At 38.3% G+C, this 23681-nt stretch overlaps 1 protein-coding gene across 2 annotated transcripts in view; it reads right to left on the reverse strand.

Moving 5' to 3' along the window:
• SETD2 (SET domain containing 2, histone lysine methyltransferase) overlaps positions 1-23681 on the reverse strand; it is a 122559-nt gene that overhangs the window by 16367 nt on the left and 82511 nt on the right. The window contains exons 13-15 of one of the 2 annotated variants that reach the window (XM_060109191.1): positions 19617-19665; positions 15056-15239; positions 7061-7730 (exon numbers count right to left, since the gene is read on the reverse strand). In XM_060109191.1, the coding sequence (XP_059965174.1) occupies positions 7061-7730; positions 15056-15239; positions 19617-19665 (903 nt within the window). Of the gene's footprint in view, positions 1-7060; positions 7731-15055; positions 15240-19616; positions 19666-23681 lie in introns of those variants that run through there. The other variant, XR_009533525.1, reaches the window with a different exon arrangement.

The raw sequence follows: 23681 nt of genomic DNA on the forward strand, positions 1-23681 counted from the left end.
CACCAGGGAAGCCCTAACAGCTTGTTTTGACCGGAAAAGGTCAAAAGGAGTGATCCACGGTAGAGGAAGCTGAAGGTGATCAAATTTTAAACTAGTTTTCTAGCTTTTTGTAGGCTTCTATAAGAAAGACAGTGGAATTCAATGTATCGAAAATCCTTATGACACACTGATTTATATATATAGTGCTTTATCAAGCAGAAAAGCCCTTTTGCATATATTATCTCACTCAATCCTGACTACCATCAGAGGTAGGTGTATCTCCCACACCTGGAGTTATGTAACGAATAAGTACCATGGCTAGCTAGGACTTAAACCTACTCTGAAATTACGACAGAAAAACTGTCTAAAGAAGTGACAAGAAGCCCTGAAAACAATCTTGTTTTGTTAAAAGGTCATGACTACCAAGGAGCTGAACAGATACATACTTAAGGACAGATTTTGACCCTATAAACTGAGATTCTATCAGGTAAAATGATTCAGAAGTATTAATTGATAAGTACTCAAAATACAAAATATAATCAAAATATAATTATTCCAAATGATACCAGTAAAGACCCAAGGAGTCTGAATAGGTAAATGTAGCTGCCCAGCAGATTTCTGGATGAATAATTACTGAGAAGACACACACAAAGAGGAAGAATACAATACTTGATCCAGTATTGCAAACAGCTTAATCTATACATATCATAAACCAGATTCAATGCTAACTGTCAAAGCAGAATTGTCAGAATAGTATCATGAAGCTGAGAGAAAAATGTATACCTTAGAAATACTTTCATCTCTAGGTATTTGGATACAAGATGGGAAATATGTACAACGTCAAAAATTTTGTAGAAATTTATCTCCTCACCTAACTCCTGCCCCAAAGCCTGAAATTTGATTAAATCCAAAACACTTTTCAACACTGACATATAACCAGACAATACTGAATTAGAAGTCAGTACCAAAGAAGTATTAGCAACAAAGATGACCAAATACTGCTTAAAAAATTAAAAAGCATACTCTAAAGATAAAGTATAAATAATTCTTAAAGTTCTACTTTAACTTTGATAAAATAAACCATAAAACAAAACATATCTAACTGGGCTCTATTCTATGATCACCAATTTATCTGGAAAGTTAAGTTTCCAAGGAAGTTTCTAAGGGCCGACGCCCAGAAGGAAGCATCCTTAAGAGGCAAGTTACTCTGCATGTAGGAGGTTAACACATATGTGCTGGTAACCCTGATTCTGAGTAAAAACAGTTTCTGGGAGGCTGAAGAGGACAGATGGATAAACTGGAATTTTCCCAACCCACTAAGCCGAACACCAGATACTGTAACGAATCCCAAATTTAATTTCTTCAGGACCCACTCTCCTAATCTAATCGATTGGCAAATTCTGTTGGCTCTGCATTTTTTATATATGTATGTACATGTGTACGTGTATCTGTACATATGAGTTTATATATATGTGTGTATGTATATATATATATAAATACATAAAAATAAAATCTGATTTCTTCCATCTCTCCTTCTACTATTCCCATATAAGTGGCCATATTCTCTTGCCTAGATCACTCAACAGTCTTTTAACTGATCTCCCTACTTCTGCCCTTGATTCCCACAATCTCTTCACCCAGAGCAACCAGAGCGATTCTCTTAAAATACGTCAAATCATGCCAGTCCGCTGTAACTGCTCCAGTGGATTTTCACATTATTCAGACTAACAGCCCAAATCCTCACAAAGCCCTGACCATCTTGTTCCTCCCCAAGGCCTTGACCTCATTTCCTACTACAGGTGTACCTCAGAGATATTGTGGGTTCAGTTTCAGAACATGCAATAAAGTGAATATTCCAATAAAAAGTGAATCACATGAATATTTTGGTTTCCCAGCACATATAAAAGTTATGCTCCACTATACTGTACTCTATTAAGTGTGCAGTAACATTAGGTCTAAAAAACAATGTACATACCTTAATTTAAAAATGCTTTACTGGGCTTCCCTGGTGGCGCAGTGGTTGAGAGTCTGCTTGCCGATGCAGGGGACACGGGTTCGTGCCCGGTCCGGGAAGATCCCACATGCCGCGGAGCGGCTAGGCCCGTGAGCCATGGCCACTGAGCCTGTGCTCCACAATGGGAGAGGCCACAACAGTGAGAGGCCCGCGTACCGCAAAAAAAAAAAAGCTTTACTGCTTAAAAATGCTGACCCTCCTCTGAGCCTTCAGAGAGTCAGGATCTGTCTGCTGGTGGAGGGTCTGGCCTCGATGTTGATGGATGCTGACTGGGTGGCTGTGGCAATTTCTTAAAATAAGACAATGAAGCTTTTGCCACATTGACTGACTCTTCCTTTCACCATTTCTCTAGAGTATGTGATGCTATTTGATAGCATTTTACCCACAGTAGAACTGCTTTCAAAATTGGAGTCAATCTTCTTAAACTTGCCTCTGCTTTATCAACTAAATATACGTAATATTCTAAATCCTCTGATATCATTTCAACAATCTTCACAGCCTCTTTACCAGGAATAGATTCCATCTCAAGAAACTACTTTCTTTTTTGCTCATCCATAAGAAGTAACTCCTCATCCATTCAAGTTTTATCATGAGACTGTAGCAGTTCAGTCACATCTTCAGGCTCTGCTTCTAATTTTAGTTCACTTGCTATTTCTACCACATCTGCAGTTACTTCCACCACTGAAGTCTTCAACCCCTCCAAATTATCAATTAGAGTTGGAATCAACTGTATCTTCTAGATAACTTGCTGCAGTTTCTACATGAGCACTTGTTGCTTCACCTTGCACTTTAATGTTGCAGAGATGGCTTCTTTCCTCCAACCTCATGAACCAACCTCTGCTAAGCTTCAAACTTTTCTTCTGCAGCTTCCTCCCCCACCTCAGCCTTCATAGAACTGAAGAGAGTTAGGGACCTGGTTCTGGATTAGGCTCTGGCTTAAGGGAATGTTGTGGCTGGTATGAACTTCTATCCAGACCACTAAAACTTTCTTCATATATATCAGCAATAAGGCTGATAAGACTATTTTGCTTTCTTATCAATTTCCTTCAAGAACTTTTCCTTTGCATTCACAATTTGGCTAACTGACACAAGAGGCCTAGCTTTTGGCCTATCTCAGCTTTCAACTTGCTTTCCTCACTAAACGTCATCATTTCTAGGTTTTGATTTAAAGTGAGAGATGTATGACTCTTCCTTTCACTTGATATTTAGAGGCCATCGTAGGGTTATTAATTGGCCTAATTTTAATATTATTTTGTCTCAGGGAGTAGGGAGGCCCAAGGAGAGGGAGAGAGATCGGAAAATGGCCAGTCGGCGGAACAGGCAGAACACAACACTTACCGATTAAGCTCGCTGGCTTATATGGGCTCACTTCATGGCACCCCAAAACAATTACAATAGTAATGTCAAAGAGCACTGATCACAGCTCACCATAACAAATATAATAAAGATGAAAAAGTCTGAAATAGTGCAAAAATTATCAATTTGTGACAGAGACATGAAGTAAGCAAATGCTGTTGAAAAATGGCGCCAACAGACTTAATTTGACACAGGGTTGCCACAAACCTTCAATGTGTAAAAAATGCAGTATCTGCAAAGCACAATAAAATGAGGTGTGCATGTACTGTCACCTTAACTCATTTGGAAAAGGAAGGGCTTCACAATTATACCACACATTTTGAATGACAAACATTTCATATCCTGATTTTGAAAAAAAAATTTTTTTAAGCTAGATCAAAATACTAATTTTGAGAACTGTCAATAGGATGAAACATGTTATCTTTAGAGTGATCAAGAGGTTAAACACCCAAATCTACAATAGAAAAATGTTAATATTTTGGAGGGTAAAATTTCTTTGACCATCAGTGAAACTACGTTCATGAAGAGTTTATCTGACAAGATCACAGTTGTGTAAGGCTTATCATGGAGACACTCTAAAGGATTCAATTAATGTGTAGTAAAGTTGTGGTTTCTTTAGCATGAAAAGTCTGGCTACAAATGTTGGTTGGGAGATAACTTCTAAACTGAAATGGCATTACCCAGCTTGATCATTCCCTGTATTTACTAGATATGGCTCCAGACAAATTTTACCTGTTTCTAAAGTGCAAAGATATATTAAAGGATAACAATTTATCAACAGGAAGGAATGTTACACATACTGAAAATAATTCCCAAAGGAAATGCCAAAAACATCTTAACAATATCACTGCAAAACAAACAAACAAAAAACCCACAAAAAACAAAACCTAAACAAACAAAACCCCAAAACACCCAAAGCTGCAACATTCATTTGCAGATATAGTGTTTGAAATTCAAACTGTCAAAAAGCAGAGGGAAAATAAACATTTTCTAGGGTTCTGTAGTACCTACCCAAACTAGCTGACAATCATACGCCAAAGCCAAAACAATTAACAGCAATAAAAAGGGGAAACTGGTTTGCAGTCCCACTGAAATAATACAAAAGATGTACACATTTGTGAGATACATCCAAATAGCATGTGCCTGTGAAATTTATCCATTTGCTGGATGAAAGTCTATTGGAGATTGGCTCTACCTACAAGAGACTTGAAATTATACAAAAGCTAATTTCTCAAACATAAATCCAGTCTAGAAATATCTTTAAAATGTGACTTTTAATGGGAATTTTAAGAGAGGGTCCAATATGTTATAGAGGGGAAAACATAATTGTTCTGCTCCCACTTCTAAAGGGAAAAAAACAGCTATTACTTTATATCTGAGTCACTTCACTTATGTGAACAATTTATAGTCTAAGCACTCAATTTTTTGAGATGTAATTTAGTGTAACTTTTTAAGAATAGGTCACTCTAATGTCACAAGACCACTATAAAGCACATGGCCTCAGTTAAAATGGAGCTTTTATGTCTAATAAGCAGCTGTGGCAAAAAATTAAAGTCACCTGCTGATAACACATCTGCTCCAAATTTCAAAGATACTGCATATGTACACACACTCACAAATTTATATTATACCATATCACATACGACTTCACTGTCAAGGTTATTATACCTTATTATAGGTTATTATACCTCAGCTCATGTTGGTATGGTTGATATTTGATTTGAACAACACAGGCCTCAACACAGACCAGATATTATGAGCCGGACACCAGACAGATGACCTTGATCAGCTGTAATTCACAGCCCACTAATGTCAATACTCTCAGTATTAACGTAACTAAGTAAGAACTATAATTAAACCTTCAAGGTATATGATGCTTTAAATTTATCATTACTAATATCCATTATCTCATACAAACCTCAACCACTCTGAGGCATTCTGCCCATTTAATAAATGAGAAAACTAAAACTGAAGAATCTAAGTGCCTCTCTCCAGGACACACAGTAAGTGACAGACTAGGACTTAAAATACACACGCTAACAACATGCTCTATGCTTCTCATTACCCAGAGTCGAACATCATCTCTGATCAACTAATCTCATAAAGAAGGGAAGGATAGTCTGAACCATCTTAGTCCATTTATCAACTACTCTAGCACACGAAAAGCAGATTAGGGAGTCAATAAATGACTCCTTGGTAGGAACAGACTGAAAACTGGAAATAAAATTGTAATACTTGGGCTTCCCTGGTGGCACAGTGGTTGAGAGTCTGCCTGCTGATGCAGGGGACACGGGTTCGTGCCCCAGGCCGGGAGGATCCCGCGGAGCAGCTGGGCCCGTGAGCCATAGCCGCTGAGCCTGTGCGTCCAGAGCCTGTGCTCCGCAACGGGAGAGGTCACAACAGTGAGAGGCCCGCGTACCGCAAAAAAAAAAAAAAAAAAAAAAAGTGTATGTGTATGTATGCATATACATACATATATATATATATACACACACACACACACAAAAATACAGAGTAATTTGGAAAAATGGTTAAGAATCATGTTACACAGAAAAACATGGGATAAAAAAACTTCCAAGTCTTCAAAATTACAAATTCATAAAATATATAAACATGTGGTTAAAGAGATCATAAAAAATGAAGGGAGGGGCTTCCCTGGTGGTACAGTGGTTGGGAATCTACCTGACAATGCAGGGGACACGGGTTCGAGCCCTGGTCTGGGAAGATCCCACATGCCACGGAGCAACTAGGCCCGTGAGCCACAACTACTGAGCCTGCACGTCTGGAGCTTGTGCTCCACAAAAAGAGAGGCCACGACAGTGAGAGGCCTGCACACCACCATAAACAGTGGTCCCCGCTCGCCGCAACTAGAGAAAGCCCACCATGGAAACGAAGACCAAACACAGCCATAAACAAACAAACAAACAAACAAAATGAAGGCAGTTAATACAGTTAAGGTTTTCAGAATGAAAGCAGGACACTTTGTCACGGCCTTTTGGACAAAATTTTGATACAGCTTCATAACAAAAATACAAACAGAAGAAAAATTACTTCTGTTACTTCAATACTAAGTAATGTGTACAGGAAACACTCTGGGAGTCTCTGCCATCCACAATAATTCACCTTTAAGGGGTGACAAGGAATGATGGGAGAGACATAGGAATGTGGTGAAGACGATGACTTAAAGAGTCTTTTTTTTTAATGTATTGGTTTTATAAAAAAGAAAAGAAATTTGATTTAAAACCACAAAAATACACTTCAAAAGTTATTCTCTCTCTTTCTCTCTCTCTCTCTCGCTGATCAATTGCTTTTGGGGAAGCCAGCTGGCATGTTGTAAGCAGCTCTATTGAGAGTGGTAAGGAAACAAAGACAGCTAACAACCATGTGAGTGAGCTTGAAAGTAAACCTTCCATCCCCTGTCTAGTCTTCAGATGACTACAACCCTGCTTAACAGCCTGACTGTAATTTCATGACTCTGAGCCAGAACCACCCAGCCAAACTGCTTCTGAATTCCTGACCCACAGAAACTATGAGATAATAATTACTTACTGTTTTAAACTGCTAAGTAATTTGTGACACAATAGATAACTAGTATATATAAAATTAGCCAATATGTAAAAGTGATCAATGGCAGGACTTCCCCCTCACATCAGATTTAACATCCCATAAACAGACAGTAAAACAGACAAGAGAATTTCCAAAATTAGTTACCTGTACAATTGGTGGAGTTGTCTGTGAATAGGGTGATGTCACACCATAGACAGTTGGACAAGCCTGTCCTTGATAATATATGGTTGCTTGAGACTGTGCAGGAGAGTACTGCTGCTGTACACTCACGGACTGTTGGTTGGAATCCCAAACACCATAATTCTGTCCCTGGACTGGGCCTGGGGCTGGCACTGGCAAGACGGTGACACTGGAGTCTTGGTGTACCACACCATCACTTTGGGCCACATACTGTGAACTGGAAACTTCCACAGGGGCTGCCACATGTGGCACCACTGGCACAGGTGGAGGGGCAGCAAGGGGTTCTGTAGAATGTCCCACCAAGGGCTGAGAATGATCATAAGGAGCAGGAGAACACACAGGATCCATGCTGGGTGTGGGGAGGAGCACCTTTCCAGCATTAGGATTGCTGGGATCCACATAGGCCTGCATGGGATAACCTGGTGGGTAGCCAGCAAAGGGGTGATGAGGGGCATTGTAGCCAAGAGAGTCATAGGGCAGTGGAGACGTCATTCCCAGGTTCTGCATCTGCTGCTGTTGTTTTTGAGCCTCCCGCTGAGCTACCTCCTGCTCAAACAACTTTCGACGCTCCTCTGTAGAAAGTTTATTGCGATCTTTAATTCGTACTTTCTTTTTAGAAGTTGGTGTATCATATCTAGAAAGAAAACAATAAGAGCACCACAAAAAGTTTTCCCCTAAATCAGAGACATGACCAAAGCACTAATAAATGTTATGCCACTAGATACTAAACCATTAACCACACCAACTCCAATTTGGCACTGGCTGAAAATTATACTCAAAATTACTTAAGGAGTTTTGCAGATAGGAGAGAACCTCAAGGAAATAGACACTTTGGGCTTCCCTGGTGGCACAGTGGTTGAGAGTCTGCCTGCCGATGCAGGGGACACGGGTTCGTCCCCCGATCCGGGAAGATCCCACATGCCGCGGAGTGAACCATGGCCGCTGAGCCTGCGCGTCCGGAGCCTGTGCTCTGCAATGGGAGAGGCCACAACAGTGAGAGGCCTGTGTACCGCAAAAAAAAAAAAAAAAAAAAAAAAAAAAAAAAAAAAAAAAACCCAAAAGGAAATAGACACTTAGATGAAAATAATAACTTTATCCTTATCCTCAGCTTCTAGAACTTCAAATTAAAGATACATGTAGTATCCTAAATAGATTCCTCTTTATAGTTAAGTTCTGTAGTTCTGTAACTACAAATTCTGAAATTAAAACAAAACCCCAAATACACTAATAAAAGCTACAGAATTTGATGTACACCCATTAATATCAACACAGGTTAGTTAAGTGAAAGATAAGCATGTACACATAAAAGTATGGGGAGTTATATTCACATATTCTTCTTTGTGCAGTGCCAAGTATAATATCATATTGCTAAACCTAATACCCTGTGATAGTTTTGACAAGTATCCCCAGTAAGCCCCCAAGAAACCATCAGCTCTAACATTCACAAGAGAACCGAGGACTTAAAAGATTCTTTTGTGAAGTTCTATGGACTGAATCGAACTTTTGAGAAAGGCTCTTGGCAAAAATGAAAAAGACAACTAATTTCAAGATGTTTCATTGCAAACAAACATCTAATAACAGATTCATGGATAAGGGTACAACATTTATCCAAACAACAAAAAATATATGGTCTAAAAACCTCTTAGTTGAAAACTTCCTTTAAAGTGTTAGTGGGGTGGTAGTACCCTTAGCTGCCTGGCAGAAACAAATGCAAACAGTCTATAGAAGAGAGCACCTTAAATCCAGGCCTCAATGAATTCCTACAGATTAAGCTCTAAGGAACAGGAGTTCATTAGAAAATAAAATTAATCTTGCCACTTGTAACAACACGGATGGACCTAGAGGGTATTATGCTGAGAAAAATAAGTAGGACAAAGAAAGATAAATACTGTATGATTTCACTTGTATGTGGAATCTAAAAAACAAAACAAATGAACAAACAAAACAAACGGAGTTACAGATACAGAGAACAAACAGCTGGTTGCCAGAGGGGAGAGGGGAAGAAAGAAACAGGTAAGGGAGATTAAGAGGCACAAAAATTCAGTTGCAAAATAAATGAATCACATGGTATGAAATGTACAGTGTGGGGAATATAGTAAAAAACTATGTAATATCTTTGTAAGGTGACATACCGTAACTAGACTTAATTGTGGTGATCATTTTGGTATAGAAATATGAAATTACTATGCTGTGTAACAGGAACTAACAGTGCTGTAGGTCAATTATACTTCAAAAAAACTCACAGAAACAAACTCATAGAAGATAAACATGTACTAGGAATATAATGTACCACGTGATGCATATATAATGAACACTGCTGTATGTTCTATATGAAAGTTATGAGAGTAAACCCTAAGAGTTTTCATCACAAGGAAAGGTATTTTCCCCTATTTCTATAATTTTGTATCTACATGAGATGATGGATGTTCACTAAACTTATTGTGATGATCATTTCATGATGTATGTAAGTTAAATCATATGCTTAACATCTTTTTTTTTTTTTTTTTTTTTTTTTTTTTTTTTTTTTTTGCGGTACGCGGGCCTCTCACTGTTGTGGCCTCCCCCGTTGCGGAGCACAGGCTCCGGACGCGCAGGCTCCGGACGCGCAGGCTCAGCGGCCATGGCTCACGGGCCCAGCCGCTCCGCGGCATATGGGATCCTCCCAGACCGGGGCACGAACCCGTATCCCCTGCATCGGCAGGCGGACTCTCAACCACTTGCGCCACCAGGGAGGCCCTGCTTAACATCTTATACTGTGCTGTATGTCAATTATATCTCACTGAAAGCAAAAAAAAAGTATATAATTATAAAATTATAAAATACCCCCCCCCCACACACACACACAAGTGAGAGGAAGAGACATACTAAGACTGTTGATACTGGAATTATCACACACAAAATATTAGAGATGTTTAATATGTTTAATAAGATAAAAGAGGCTATTAAAAATATGCCTAAGGAACAGGACCATAAAATACTATCAGGCAGATTTGAATAAGAACCCCATGAAGCATCTAGAAAGGAAAAAGAATGAAATTAAAACTCAATTATCATATAAAATTGAAATTGCACATACCTGGCAAAATTCTACTTAAATATCCAAGAGAAACTTTTGCACATGTACACCAAAATAAGATAACAGCACTATACATAATAGAAAAAGCTTTATAACAAAACATTATACAGTAATAAAAATGAATAAACTGACACTATTATGAATAAATCTTAATAAATAAATATCAAGTCAAAACAAAGTACCGTCTAATTAAATGCAAAATAATAGCCTTTTCATACAGTTAAAACTAACATATTTTTAATAAATATATATTAGATGACATAAAACTATATTTAAAAAAAGGCAGGCCAGGGTACAATGAACACAGAATCCAACAGATACTACTTGTTATCACAAGTAGTAAAGACAGGGGATGGTGCAGAAATAAGTGACATAGCAAGATTTATATAATTGTTAAGATCCTGACTCTTGTGCTGGGACTTCCAGGGCTCATTACATTATAATAAATGTATGGAGAAAAGGTCCATGGATAGAAATAAGTGTCATGAACCAAGAAATAACCTAATATTCAATTCAATTCAGTGCCCATACGAGCCACGGTATGGTTAAGCAAGAGATTAGATCTGAAGAGAATTAGTAACTTGGAAGATGATCTTCAAATTTTAAAAGTTCGATGAATTTCAACCAGGTTGAAAAAAAAAAAGAAATCCTCATATAAACGCAGGGTAGCGATAATGCGGAACACCAAATACAAAGAGAACTTCTTAAAAGCAGGCCAAGAGAAAAGCCAGGTTACTTAACAAAGAATAGCAACCAACAAGTTTCGTAAAATCAATAAGGAAAGTCAGAAGAATGAAGAATAACAGCTTCAAAGTGTTCAGAAAAACTGTCAACCCAAAAGAACTTCCTTTCAAAAATGGGAATAAATGTTCACATAAAGACTTGTTCAGGGCCTCCCTGGTGGCGCAAGTGGTTGGGAGTCCGCCTGCCGATGCAGGGGATACGGGTTCGTGCCCCGGTCTGGGAGGATCCCATATGCCGCGGAGCGGCTGGGCCCGTGGGCCATGGCCGCTGAGCCTGCGCGTCCGGAGCCTGTGCTCCGCAGCGGGGGAGGCCACAGCAGTGAGAGGCCCGCATACCGCAAAAAAAAAAAAAAAAAAGACTTGTTCATAGCCAGTAATATTCACAATAGTCATCTGGAAACAATCCAAACGCCTATCAACTAATGAATTTATAAACAAACTATAGTATATCTATACAATGGACTACTATTAAGCACCAAAAAAGAACTGAGGTGCATAATAACATGGATGAATATCTCAAAAATAATATGCTAAGTGAAAGAAGACAGAATGTATTTTATAGTATATGATACCATATATATGACATTGTGGAAAAGACAAAACCAAGTCAGAAAGGAGATCAGTCGTGGCCAGGGACTAGGAGTAGAAGAAGGGGACACACTACAAAGGGGTAAGAGATAATTTTATGAGGTGATGAAATGTTCTATTGGGTTGGCCCAAAAGTTCGTTTGGATTTTTCTGTAAGATGTTATGGAAAAACCCGAATGAACTTTTTGGCCAACCCAATATAAAACCTCTGTGGTTGTAGTTATATAACTGTATGCATTTGACAAAACTCAATGAACAATACACTTAAAATCATGAATTTTACTGTAAGCAATTTATACTTGCTGGTTAAATATAGCTGATTTTTAAAATTGAGGGTGAGCAATGCAAACAAAATATGAAAAAGACTTTTTAGACAAAAACTGAAATATTATGAAGAGAAACTCACTAAAAGAAACCATTCAGGGACTTCCCTGGTGGCGCAGTGGTTAAGAATCTGCCTGCCAATGCAGGGGACATGGGTTCGATCCCTGGTCTGGGAAGATCCCACGTGCCAGGGAGCAACTAAGCCCGAGCACCACAACTACTGAGCCTGAGCTCTAGAGCCTGCGAGCCACAACTACTGAAGCCCACGCACCTAGAGCTGGTGCTCCGCACCAAGACAAGCCACCTCAATGAGAAGCCCGCGCACCGCAACGAAGAGTAGCCCCCTCTTGCCGCAACTAGAGAAAGCACGCACGCAGCAACAAAGACCCAACGCAGCCAAAACTAAATAAATAAACAATAATTTTAAAAAAAGAAACCATTTAAAGGGGTCTGAAATAAGAAAGAAAAGAAACTAGTAAATGTAAACAAACTAAAAAAATCATTTGGTCTACTAAAAAAATTAACAATAACTGATGGGAGGAGGGAGAAGGAATTATAATACTGGACAATAATACCATGTAAATTGGGAAGGCTGAATAGTCAGAGTTAAAGTATCTTAAAGTACTTATGTTGTTCAGGATATCGATTAGCTTTAAATTTTATTAAATTGAAACAACCAGTTAAAGAATTGCCATAAAATATAAAAAAAAAACAAAAACAAAAACCCCCCATCAGCTATAAGCTATTTACTAGACACAGAAAAGTTGAAAGTAAAAGGAAGGAAGAGCCTTCCTGGGACAGGGCTTGCCCTGTATCCTCTGCTTTAGCTCCTCTCTGAAGTACCTAGACAACAGTATTTGATGCACATTTCCTGAATTGTTTTACAGATGTGAAAACCCCCACCAAATGGAAGATGTTAACTACTTAAAGACCAGGAGCACATAGCCCCAGGCCTCCTTAAGCCTAAGGACTGATAATATTAACCCCTGTGACACCACCCTGTTACCTCACCATCAGCCAATCACAGAATGGTGCACAAGTCGATCACTTACCCTGTGACCCCCCCTCCCTCACCTGGCTTTTAAAAATGCTTTGCGGAAACCCTTCAGGGAGCTTGGGGGTTTTTTTAGAGCATGAGCCACCCATCTTCTTGCATGACCCTGTGATAAACCTTTCCCTGCTCCAAAAAATAAAAAATAAAATAAAATAAAATGAAATAAAAGGAAGAAAGATATACCAGTTAAATCCTACTAAAAGGAAGATAAGCATATTTCTATGAATATCAAACAAAAGAGACTATAAAGCAAGCTTCAATAAAATTCTAAGAACTGTTATCATACAGATCAATTGATGACCAACTGAAAATTTAACAAAAAGAAATTTAAACACATTGTATATCCTAATAGTATTTAAAACTAGATTATGAAGCTGCATTAACAAGAGTAGTTCAAGCAGTCTTACAGTTCTTAAACACTTCTATTAGAAGAGAAAAATTAATGAGCTAAGAATCCTAATTGTTCCAGTTAAGAAATTTAAAAAACAATATAACAAGCCTAAAAAAGTGGAAGGAAACAAAATGAGTAGAAATCAATTACCAAGATAAAAAATGCTATCATTCTGTGATTTGCATTGGAGGTATTGCTAGCAAAGTAACATGAACAAGGCATAAGAATTAGAAAGGAAAACCAAAACAAATTCATATGATATGGGCTGTTGACAATGACCAAAAAAGGAGACAGTGGGGCAAAAAAAAAATCCTATACTCTTGAAATTAATACAAGTTTTGTATGGCTAACAAACATAGGATAAATATACAAAGGTGAATTGCATATCAAAACACCAAAACCAAACTGAATATGTAATAGAAGTTAGGGTTCTCAGAAATAAATACACCAAAAGATAAGTTATTCTGGAGAAAACTATAAACAAAGACATTAATGAAAAACTTTATCTTCATTAGAAATATTAAAGAAGACCTAACTAGACAGAGAACATTCAAATATTCAAAGCAGATTCTAAGGAAGAATAAATCTGAGAAAAGACAGGGCATCCCAGAAGATCAAGTAGGGATTTGCCCTACTTGCTATCAAGACTTAAATATAAGATAGTCATAGGAGCCCAGAAACAGATCCTCCCATATGTGAAAACCTGTTGGAAAGAGGCAGCACTGCAGATCAGTGGGGAAAGGAGGAGCTTTCAAGCAGTAAATAATGCTGGGACAACTGGGTGTTCACCTAGAAAAACATGAAACCAGATTCCTAACTTAAAATGTATACAAAAATTAATTCCCAATGGATTAAGGACTTAAATATTGCTAAAAAAAATGCATACACACACAAAGTCATCTCAAGAGTTGGGAAGAATTTCTTAAAACACTGTAAACACTAACCATAAAGGAAACATACAATATATATGATATATTCAATTACACCATAATTAATCAATTCTGTGTATTGAAAGACACAGAAAGAGTCAAAACACAAGTCATAAACTGGGAAAAAATACTTGCAGAATTATATTTGGAATATAAAAAAAGAATCCCTAGAGCTTAAAAAGACAAAATTTAATAAATGAACACCACATATAAAAAGACACTTCACAGAAGAGTAAACAGGAATGGTCAATAAACATATGGCAAAATGTTCAATCTATTTAGTAATTAGAGGAATGTAAATTAAAATCATGATGAATTACTATTACATACCCAGAGAACCCAAAATTAAAAATTCTGACAACTGCATTACATGACTGCTATATCTCAATTTTTTTTAAAGTATATTTAATTTAAAAAGAACTTCTCGAGAACAAATGTTTTCTAGTACCCAGCAGGTGATTATGTGGCCTGTTTTTCTACCAGCATCACAAGACAGCCTCTGACACAGGGATCAAACAACATTTTGGACTGGTATGGTATAAGATTCACTAGAAAACATAGGGTTATCTCCCAGCAACCCCCATTCCCCTTTAAAGAACAAATCTCTGGCTCCTCAAATAGCATTTAAACGTTATGAAGTAGAAGCCATTCGAGTACCAAAAATCTATTAGTCTTCACAGCTATTATTACTGTCAAAAGAGACTCTCAATAGTTATGAGTAGAGTTTCCTTTTATACTCACTCACAAGAGAATACATTTATTACAAAAGCACTTGTTGCCCCAAATCAGAAGTGTATCACTTGGGTACTTTTTGACTTGCTCAGAAAAGAGAGTAACTCACATAGGCCACTTACCTGTCATCTGGCCTTTTTGTTCCCCGCTCATAGGCAGAAGAAGGTGGTGAGAGGGAGCCCCTTCGTTTCCTTTTCTCTTTACTTTGAGTTTGTTTGTCTGGGTCTCTCTCTCTTGATCTGTTAGGAGTCTTTGGGGCAACTGTTTGATCTCTGAAGCCGACAGCATCCCTTCCTCGTTCGGTTACTAAGGGAAAAGCGTTTTTAAAAAAATTTACTTGGTAGACTTTTCTCCATCATGATAGTATACCAACTGTATAATAAAATTTCTATCCAACAAACAGATCTATGGACTCCTCCTTCATATACCCAGTCCCGAATTTGGACAAGACATAAGGTCTTATATGCTTGTGTGCTCTACTTCCTAAAAGTCTCTTCCATGAATGCCCTTTTCTACCTTTTCCCCAAAGTCTCAATCCAAGCTTTCATCATTTCTAACAAGTTCTGTGGAACACATGCATGCAAGATGTTCCTGATACCTTTACAAGTAAGGCAGTCTGCTTGTCAGTTCAAAATGTAAAAGCCTTCCCCTGCCCTTATAACTCTGCATATTTACAATTGGTAGAAAAACAGCCTGGCATGCTACACATAAAAACCTCAATAGAAACATCTCTTTAATTAAAAAAAAAATTAGACAACTTTTTATGAACTACAATTTCAAAAGAAGAATATTTCAAACACAGGTGAAACAGGTGGTAACTCAGTAAGTTATCAAAACCAGAGAGCTACATCTTCAAAAAAAGAACGCCAGCTTCTGATTCAAAGATGGAAGCTGGGGGCTTCCCTGATGGCGCAGTGGTTAAGAATCCACCTGCCAATGCAGGGGACACGGGTTTGAGCCCTGGTCGGGGAGGATCCCACATGCCGCAGAGCAACTAAGCCCATGCACCACAACTACTGAGCCTGCACTCTAGAACTCACAAGCCACAACTACTGAAGCCTGAGTACCTACAGCCCGTGCTCCGCAACAAGAGAAGCCACCACAGTGAGAAGCCCCATGCACCGCAACGAAGAGTAGCCACTGCTCAGCACAACTAGAGAAAACCCATGCACAGCAACAAAGACCCAACGCAGCCAAAAATAAAATAAATTAAAAAAAAAAAAAAGATGGACGCTAACCTTCTTCACTCAGTCTCTTTACCTAGAATGGTTCTCACCCAGTTCCATTGCCACTGCTCCCAAAAGCTGCCCTAAGTACTACTTTTCACTGATCATACCACCTAGTCTTTCATTTTCCTAAGTAGTCTAGATCACACCAATGAACATTTCAATATAAACTGACTGGTATTATATGCTGTTGCTTTGTGTATGTTAGTACTGCTACCTACTAATCATATTGCTCTCTTCATAAGGAGAAAATCTCTTATAAAATCTCTCTCAGAGCGCAAAGTGGATTCTCAATAAACATTGTTTTTTCTTTTCTCATCTCAGAAAAATGTGCTATCAGTTGTTTTTTCCCCAGCAGTAGGATCAGGTTTACATATACCGTTCTCACAGTTCTTTTAGCTGGCCCAAAACTCCATTTATTTACAAAAAAGTTACTAATCTACAGCCATGTATGTCAGGGAGAAGCTAACAGAACTAACTCATCTAATACCACATGCTGGCAGAAAATACTATACAATTAAAACAACTGTTCAGCTCAGAAGGTATTAGCACAACATCCTTTTGTGAAGTATTATTATCTAGTTTCATCTGGATCTGCCCATGACTCTCTATTTCCTCCTTCAAACCCAGGTTCCTTACCCTGGTGTTAATTTCCTTAAAATGTGGCTATTTCTTCACTATATACTGGTAAAACAAGAAAAGGAATCATACCAACAGTATATTCTGACTCTGAATCTTAGAATATGTGAGGCAGAGAAATCATCTTATATATTCAGGCTGATTTTCTCATATTTTAAAACGAGGTTAAAGCTAGGCTCATATTTCCCAAATTATTTCACAATCCTTATGAATTTTAAAAGTTCTAAGCTTTTTAATCGCTTGACATTGAGAAGTATCATAGCAAGTCAGGTTTGCATTATAAGCATTTCTCTAATCTAAAAGCCTGATACTGAGATGGAGGCGGGGGTTCCCCACATGTGAGGATGAGACTGAAGTTGGCACACAAAAGGCTGCTCCCTGAAACGATTATAATTGTCCACTACAGACCATGTCCTGCTTCTTTCAGAGGGCCATACCAGACTAGATATTTACAAAATAATGGTGGCAGGGTGGGGTGGGAGGACCTTTATAGGTACTGAAACTTTGCCTGTCTTGCTAATGTTTTCAACTCAGTGGGCGCAGAGAAGCTAGCCTCTGATGATCAACTGTATAGTGGTGCTGCTGATACTGCCAACCAGTACTACTCAACCCAGCTTTCTTTCTTATGGGAAGAATTCTTTGCAGCCCTAAGTAGGATGTCTGGCTATGAAGAGACTAAACCAGTAGAACTAAAAATATCCAAAAGATACAAAAGTGATGTAAAGGATACTTTACAGGGCTTTAACCAATAAGATTATTTAACCAATAAGATTTAAGATTACAAAAAGTTCTTCATGCCAAAAATAAAGAAGAAGACCAAAAACATGATCACACTGGCTCCTTTACTCTATTTATATTGGGTCACTGCTGGAGGGGCACAAGAGACTAACAAGAGCCACCATAATTTATACCATTGCTTTAATCTCTAAAGTATGTTGGAAACATAGCTAAGTGGTAAAGCCCAGAAACCATACTGCAATGGTCTCCCTATTATCTGTTCTGTAATAATGATTCTTAACCTTGTGAGGGGTCACTGATTCCTTGAGAATCTGAAGAAAGTTTTGAATTTTCCCCAGTAAAATGAATGTATACCAAGAATTTTGCATATAAACATCTACAGGTAAAAACTTACACACACCTAAGGAGTACAGGTTTAAGAATGTCTGCTCTAGGGCTTCCCTGGTGGCACAGTGGTTGAGAGTACGCCTGCCGATGCAGGGGACACGGGTTCATGCCCCGGTCCGGGAAGATCCCACATGCTGCGGAGCGGCTAGGCCCGTGAGCCATGGCCGCTGAGCCTGCACGTCCGGAGCCTGTGCTCCGCAACGGGAGAGGCCACAACAGTGAGAAGCCCGCGTACTGCAAAAAAAAAAGAATGTCTGCTCTAGATGAAAAAATGAATGGAAGAAAAGCTACTAAAAGGCCATGACTTCAAGGAAAGAAACAACACAGGGAGTATAAAGGGACATCTGCTTTGACAAAAATTCACTAAGAATAAAAATGCACAGATCCACCTACTAGAGCAATGAAAATAAAAATAAAAATTAACAAATGGGACCTAATTCAACTTAAAAGCTTTTGCACAGCAAAGGAAACTACAAACAAGACGAAAAGACAACCCTCAGAATGGGAGAAAATATTTGCAAACGAAGTGATAGACAAGGGATTAATCTCCAAAATATACAAACAGCTTGTGTAGTCAGTATCAAAAAAACAAACAACCCAAACAAAACATGTGTGGAAAATCTAAATAGACATTTCTCCAAAGAAGACATACAGATGGCCAAAAAGCACATGAAAACATGCTCAACATCACTAATTATGAGAAAAATGCAAATCAAAACTACAATGAGGTATCACCTTACACTGGTCAGAATGGCCATCATCAAAAAATCTACAAACAATAAATGCTGCAGAGGGTGTGGAGAAAAGGGAACCCTGCTACACTGTTGGTGGAAATGTAAACTGGTATAGCCCCCATGGAGAACAGTACTATGGAGCTTCCTTAAAAAACTAAAAATAGAGCTACCATATGATCCAGCAATCCCACTCATGGGCATATATCCGGAGACAACCGTAATTTGAAAAGATAACATGCACCCCAATGTTCACTGCAGTACTATTTACAAGAGCCAGGACAGAGAAGCAACCTAAATGTCCATTGACAGAGGAATGGATAAAGATATGGTACATATATACAATGGAATTACTCAGCCATAAAAAAGAATGAAATAATGCCATTTGCAGTAACATGATGGACCTAGAGATTGTCATACTGAGTGAAGTCAGACAGAGAAAGACAAATATCATATGATATCACTTATGTGTGGAATCTAAAAAAATGGTACAAATGAACTTATTTACAAAACAGAGAGAGAGTCACATATGTAGAAAATAAACTTATGGTTACCAGGGGGAAGGGAGGGAAGGATAAATTGAGAAATTGGGATTGACATATACACACTACTATACGTTGAACAGATAGCTAATAAGGACCTACTGTATAGCACAGGGAACTCTACTCAATACTCTGTAATGGCCTATATGCAAAAAGAATCTAAAAAAGAGTGGATATATGTATATGTATAACTGATTCACTGTGCAGTACACGTGAAACTAACACAACATTGTAAATCAACTATACTCCAAGAAAATTTTTTTTAAAACGCATGTTTTCAAACTTGTACCAAATATTTCATTTACCTAATGACATATTATCTGGTTTCAAAAACAAAATAAAGTTCTTATCAGTTACATCTGCATATTTCTAAAAGAATATTTGTAAAGCCATATGCACAAAGTATCTCTGAATACCTACTTGTGCTCTCCTTTTCAGTTTGACTTTTCTTTGGAATTCGATATACCTCCTGCAAAAAATAAACCAAAAGAAGAGTTATCAGTGTGGAATGGAAGTGGTGATTGCTTTGAAGCTGAGTGATTTCACATGGCAACAAAGGAACAATCTGGTATTTAATTATTCTCCAAAATTTTACTTATGTTTGGCTTTAAATAAAAATAGATCCTGGTCCCTTAAAAAACAAGTAAAAACATATAGCACAAATACATATTTATTTCTAAACGTCTACCAGGCTTGTATGACCCCATTAGCCAAGTAGCAGACTAAGTAACTAAGACATTTTATTTCTGGCAGGAATACACCTCCTGATAATCTTAATTTCTATATGCCTTCTGCACATAAAATGAAGTCATCTATAGTTCCTTTACTGAGAGTATTCATATGAACAAGTCAAACATCTCACTTGCCATCCCTACTTAAGGGAAGAAAAGGTTAGTAATAACTCAGCTATATAAACACACTTCAGAAAAATTACATGTGTAAAGACAATTCCTGCTATTCAGCGTATTTTTCTATAAATACAGAATCAACTTGGCTAATGGCCAAATGTAATCTACTTTTATACTGCTGTTATTTTAAAAAAGGAAAGTTTTAGATCACTGTTGCTCTTCAAATACTACCTAATACTTTATCAAAATTGTTCTTGAGAAATATAAACTGTTTTTAAGCCTTGAGGTACCTTTTCTTGCTATATGAATCTAAAGCCTAGCAACAATTCTGTTCCCTGACAATCTCTCACTGTTCTAAGTCCATCAAGTAGCTCTTGGGCACATACTTCCTTATCCAGTCACCTTGTTAAGTGGGCAAATGGCAAACCCACACATTCTCAATGGTACATCATATAAAACCCTTCTTCAGAGTGATCTCATAATATTGACCACACCTATATGACCTGGTAATCCCATTTTTTAGGAATTGTACTCCAAGAAAAATCTTTCCACATGATTTTTGGTTCTAGCAGCATTTGTGGAAAACGAAATAACCCACATGTCACACAACTGAGGGAAGTTCAAGATGTAGTATTCACCTGCCATTAAAAATGCCAGTGTGGACTTTACAGACGCAGGGCAATCTGTATGAATGCATTATCTTATTTGAATTTCAAAACAACCCTATGAGGTTGTTATCTCCATTTTACAAATGGGAAAACTTACTTAAAGTTTAGCAACCTGCCCAAGGTTACAATGCCTTTTATCATCTGTACCAGATGACACAGTGGCATTATTCTGGGAAGGAGTACCATTTTGGGGATTTATCCACAAATGTAGGTTAACATCCACCATCCCCCTAGCCTTTTCTAAGTAGAACTTCCACTACAGCTGGGATTCTCAATTCTGGCTGCAGAATTAAACCACTCCAGGCAACTTTTATAGATACACTATACAAAACAAATTGAATCTAAAATTCTGGGAATGGGTCCCAGGCATCTGTATTTTTTTTTTTTTTTTTTTTGCGGTACGCAGGCCTCTCACTGTTGTGGCCTCTCCCATTGCGGAGCACAGGCTCCGGACGCGCAGGCTCAGCGGCCATGGCTCACGGGCCCAGCCGCTCCGCGGCACATGGGATCTTCCCGGACCGGGGCACGAACCCGTGTCCCCTGCATCGGCAGGCGGACTCTCAACCACTGCGCCACCCGGGAAGCCCCATCTGTATTTCTTAGTTCCCCAGATGATTCTGATGTCCAGAGAAGGTGGACATCACTGAACTACTGGCTTCTCTTAACAGCCCTCACTCATTCCTTCCTCACAAGGGAGAATTTGAGAGACAGAACTATATATATCTGTCCTCAGCTCAGAGCCATCTGGGCTCTTTCTCCTCTTGGGCTGCTTCTGTCTGTAGAGAGGATACATTCCAATCTATTCCTCTGAGGGATGCCTGGAGTCGTCTAATTCAATGTCTACCTGTGGGTATGAATCAGGGATAAAGAGAGGAAGGACTTAACACTTTTAGCTCTGACTTCTCTATCCACCTCTTGGAGGGGTTAACAAACTCAGGAAAAAGAACGCCACTTATCAGCATCTACCCACATTATAGGGAAAAACAGGTATTCTGCTAATTTTAAAAGTTTGAAAATGACTGTTGCATTAGGTACTCTGTAAACCTAGGCACTCCAAAAGAGTTCATTCATGAAGGGTGATCAGAACAGATGTTATCGAGGGATATCTGAGTCAACTAAGAATTACACAATTTTAGCTTATTTAGTTTCTTTTGCAGAAGGTCTCAGCATTACAAGTATTCACTACAAACATTTATAGCAATTTATTACAGACCTCAAGTTTGGGACTCATTCTATGGTGGTGGTTAATATACCGAGAAAATGCTTCTCAAAGATACATTCTTAATCCCATTCAAAAGTTTAGAGCAACTGCCAACTAGAAAATGTATTCTGATCACTAAGTTGTACACATGAAACTAATATTGTATGTCAAACATACTTCAATTTAAAAAAAGGATTCAGGGCCTCCCTGGTGGCGCAGTGGTTGAGAGTCCGCCTGCCGATGCAGGGGATACGGGTTCGTGCCCCGGTCTGGGAGGATCCCATATGCCGCGGAGCGGCTGGGCCCGTGAGCCATGGCCGCTGGGCCTGCGCATCCGGAGCCTGTGCTCCGCAACGGGAGAGGCCACAACAGTGAGAGGCCCGCATACCGCAAAAAGAAAAAAAAATTAAAAAATTAAAAAAAATTAAAAAAGGATTCAGGGACTTCCCTGGTGGTCCAATGGGTAAGACTCTGTGCTCCCAACGCAGGGGGCCGGGGTTCAATCCCTGGTTGGGGAACTAGAGCATGCATGCATGCATGCCACAACTAAGAAGTTCGCAGGCCGCAAGGAAGATCCAGTGCAGCCAAAATAAATAAGTAAATAAATAAATAATTTAAAAAAATTTTAGGTATGCTGATGTTCACAAAATGGCTGATTACTACTGATTAGTGACCAAGAGCTACTGACTATTAGAGTATGCCTAACACTATGGGGAAGTTCTATCAACATGCACCCAAGCACTTGGAATTACTAACATCCTCCTCTTCATATTGTCAAAGCTGTATACAAAATTTAAGCTGGAAACTAAGATTATATACTTTGAGGCCCTGAAATGCAACAGAATTTTTCCAAAGTCCCACAACAACAAAAAGTAAGAAGGAAGCAGCCCTATAAAGATTACTGTAACATTTCTTAGGATCATTCTGTCTTGTGAATAAATAGCAATAGTGTTAGCCTACATGATATGAAAATCTGTTTGGAATAATGTCACACCCACATGGCACAGAATCCATTGCTGAAAATGCTATCTGAGTTGCCTTCATTCACACTAATCCTTTATCTAAATGGGAGATTAAAAAAATAAAATTAGAGGATAAGAGTTAGAAGTCCTACATCTGCTAACAGGTAGCCAGAAAGCAGGGAGAGAGAAAACTGAGGGTAAGAAAGTATATATAAAAAAAAAAGAAAAGTAAAGAAAATTTTTTAGAACTGAAAGACATATTAAGTCACCAGATAGAGAGGGCTCAGAGCACCTCCCACCACAAAGGAGTCGAAATGGTATCAAAATGGTATCTAAATAGCAACACTGTAAGCTGGAAAATGATGCAATGACATCTTGAACATTTTGAAGGAAAATTTTGAAGGAAAATTTATTTCCAAATGGTAATTATATGATTTGCCAAACAAGAATAGAATAAAGGTATTTTTCAGAGTTATAAGGTCTCAAAATTTTGTCTACTAGAAGAGAATGTTAAAGACACTCCAATGTGGAGGGCCTAAAATTCAATATTCTAGATTGTGTGAAATACATCTCAAATTGTCTACAGTGTACATTGTACCATACTAGGTACAATAATTTATAAGACCTAACAATAATTCCTGACAGAGTGATGGAAAATCTTTCGAAAGTTACTATAAATGAATTATCCAGCATTTAAGTGATATAGACATAGATTAATAAATATATATATATAAATTCAACAACGGGGCATTCAAAATAGATCAAGTGTCCAAGCTCTACTTCTGTGCAAATAACTAAGCAGTGGT

The sequence above is a fragment of the Mesoplodon densirostris genome, chromosome 10 (assembly GCF_025265405.1).
Source record: "Mesoplodon densirostris isolate mMesDen1 chromosome 10, mMesDen1 primary haplotype, whole genome shotgun sequence".
NCBI lineage: Eukaryota > Metazoa > Chordata > Mammalia > Artiodactyla > Ziphiidae > Mesoplodon > Mesoplodon densirostris.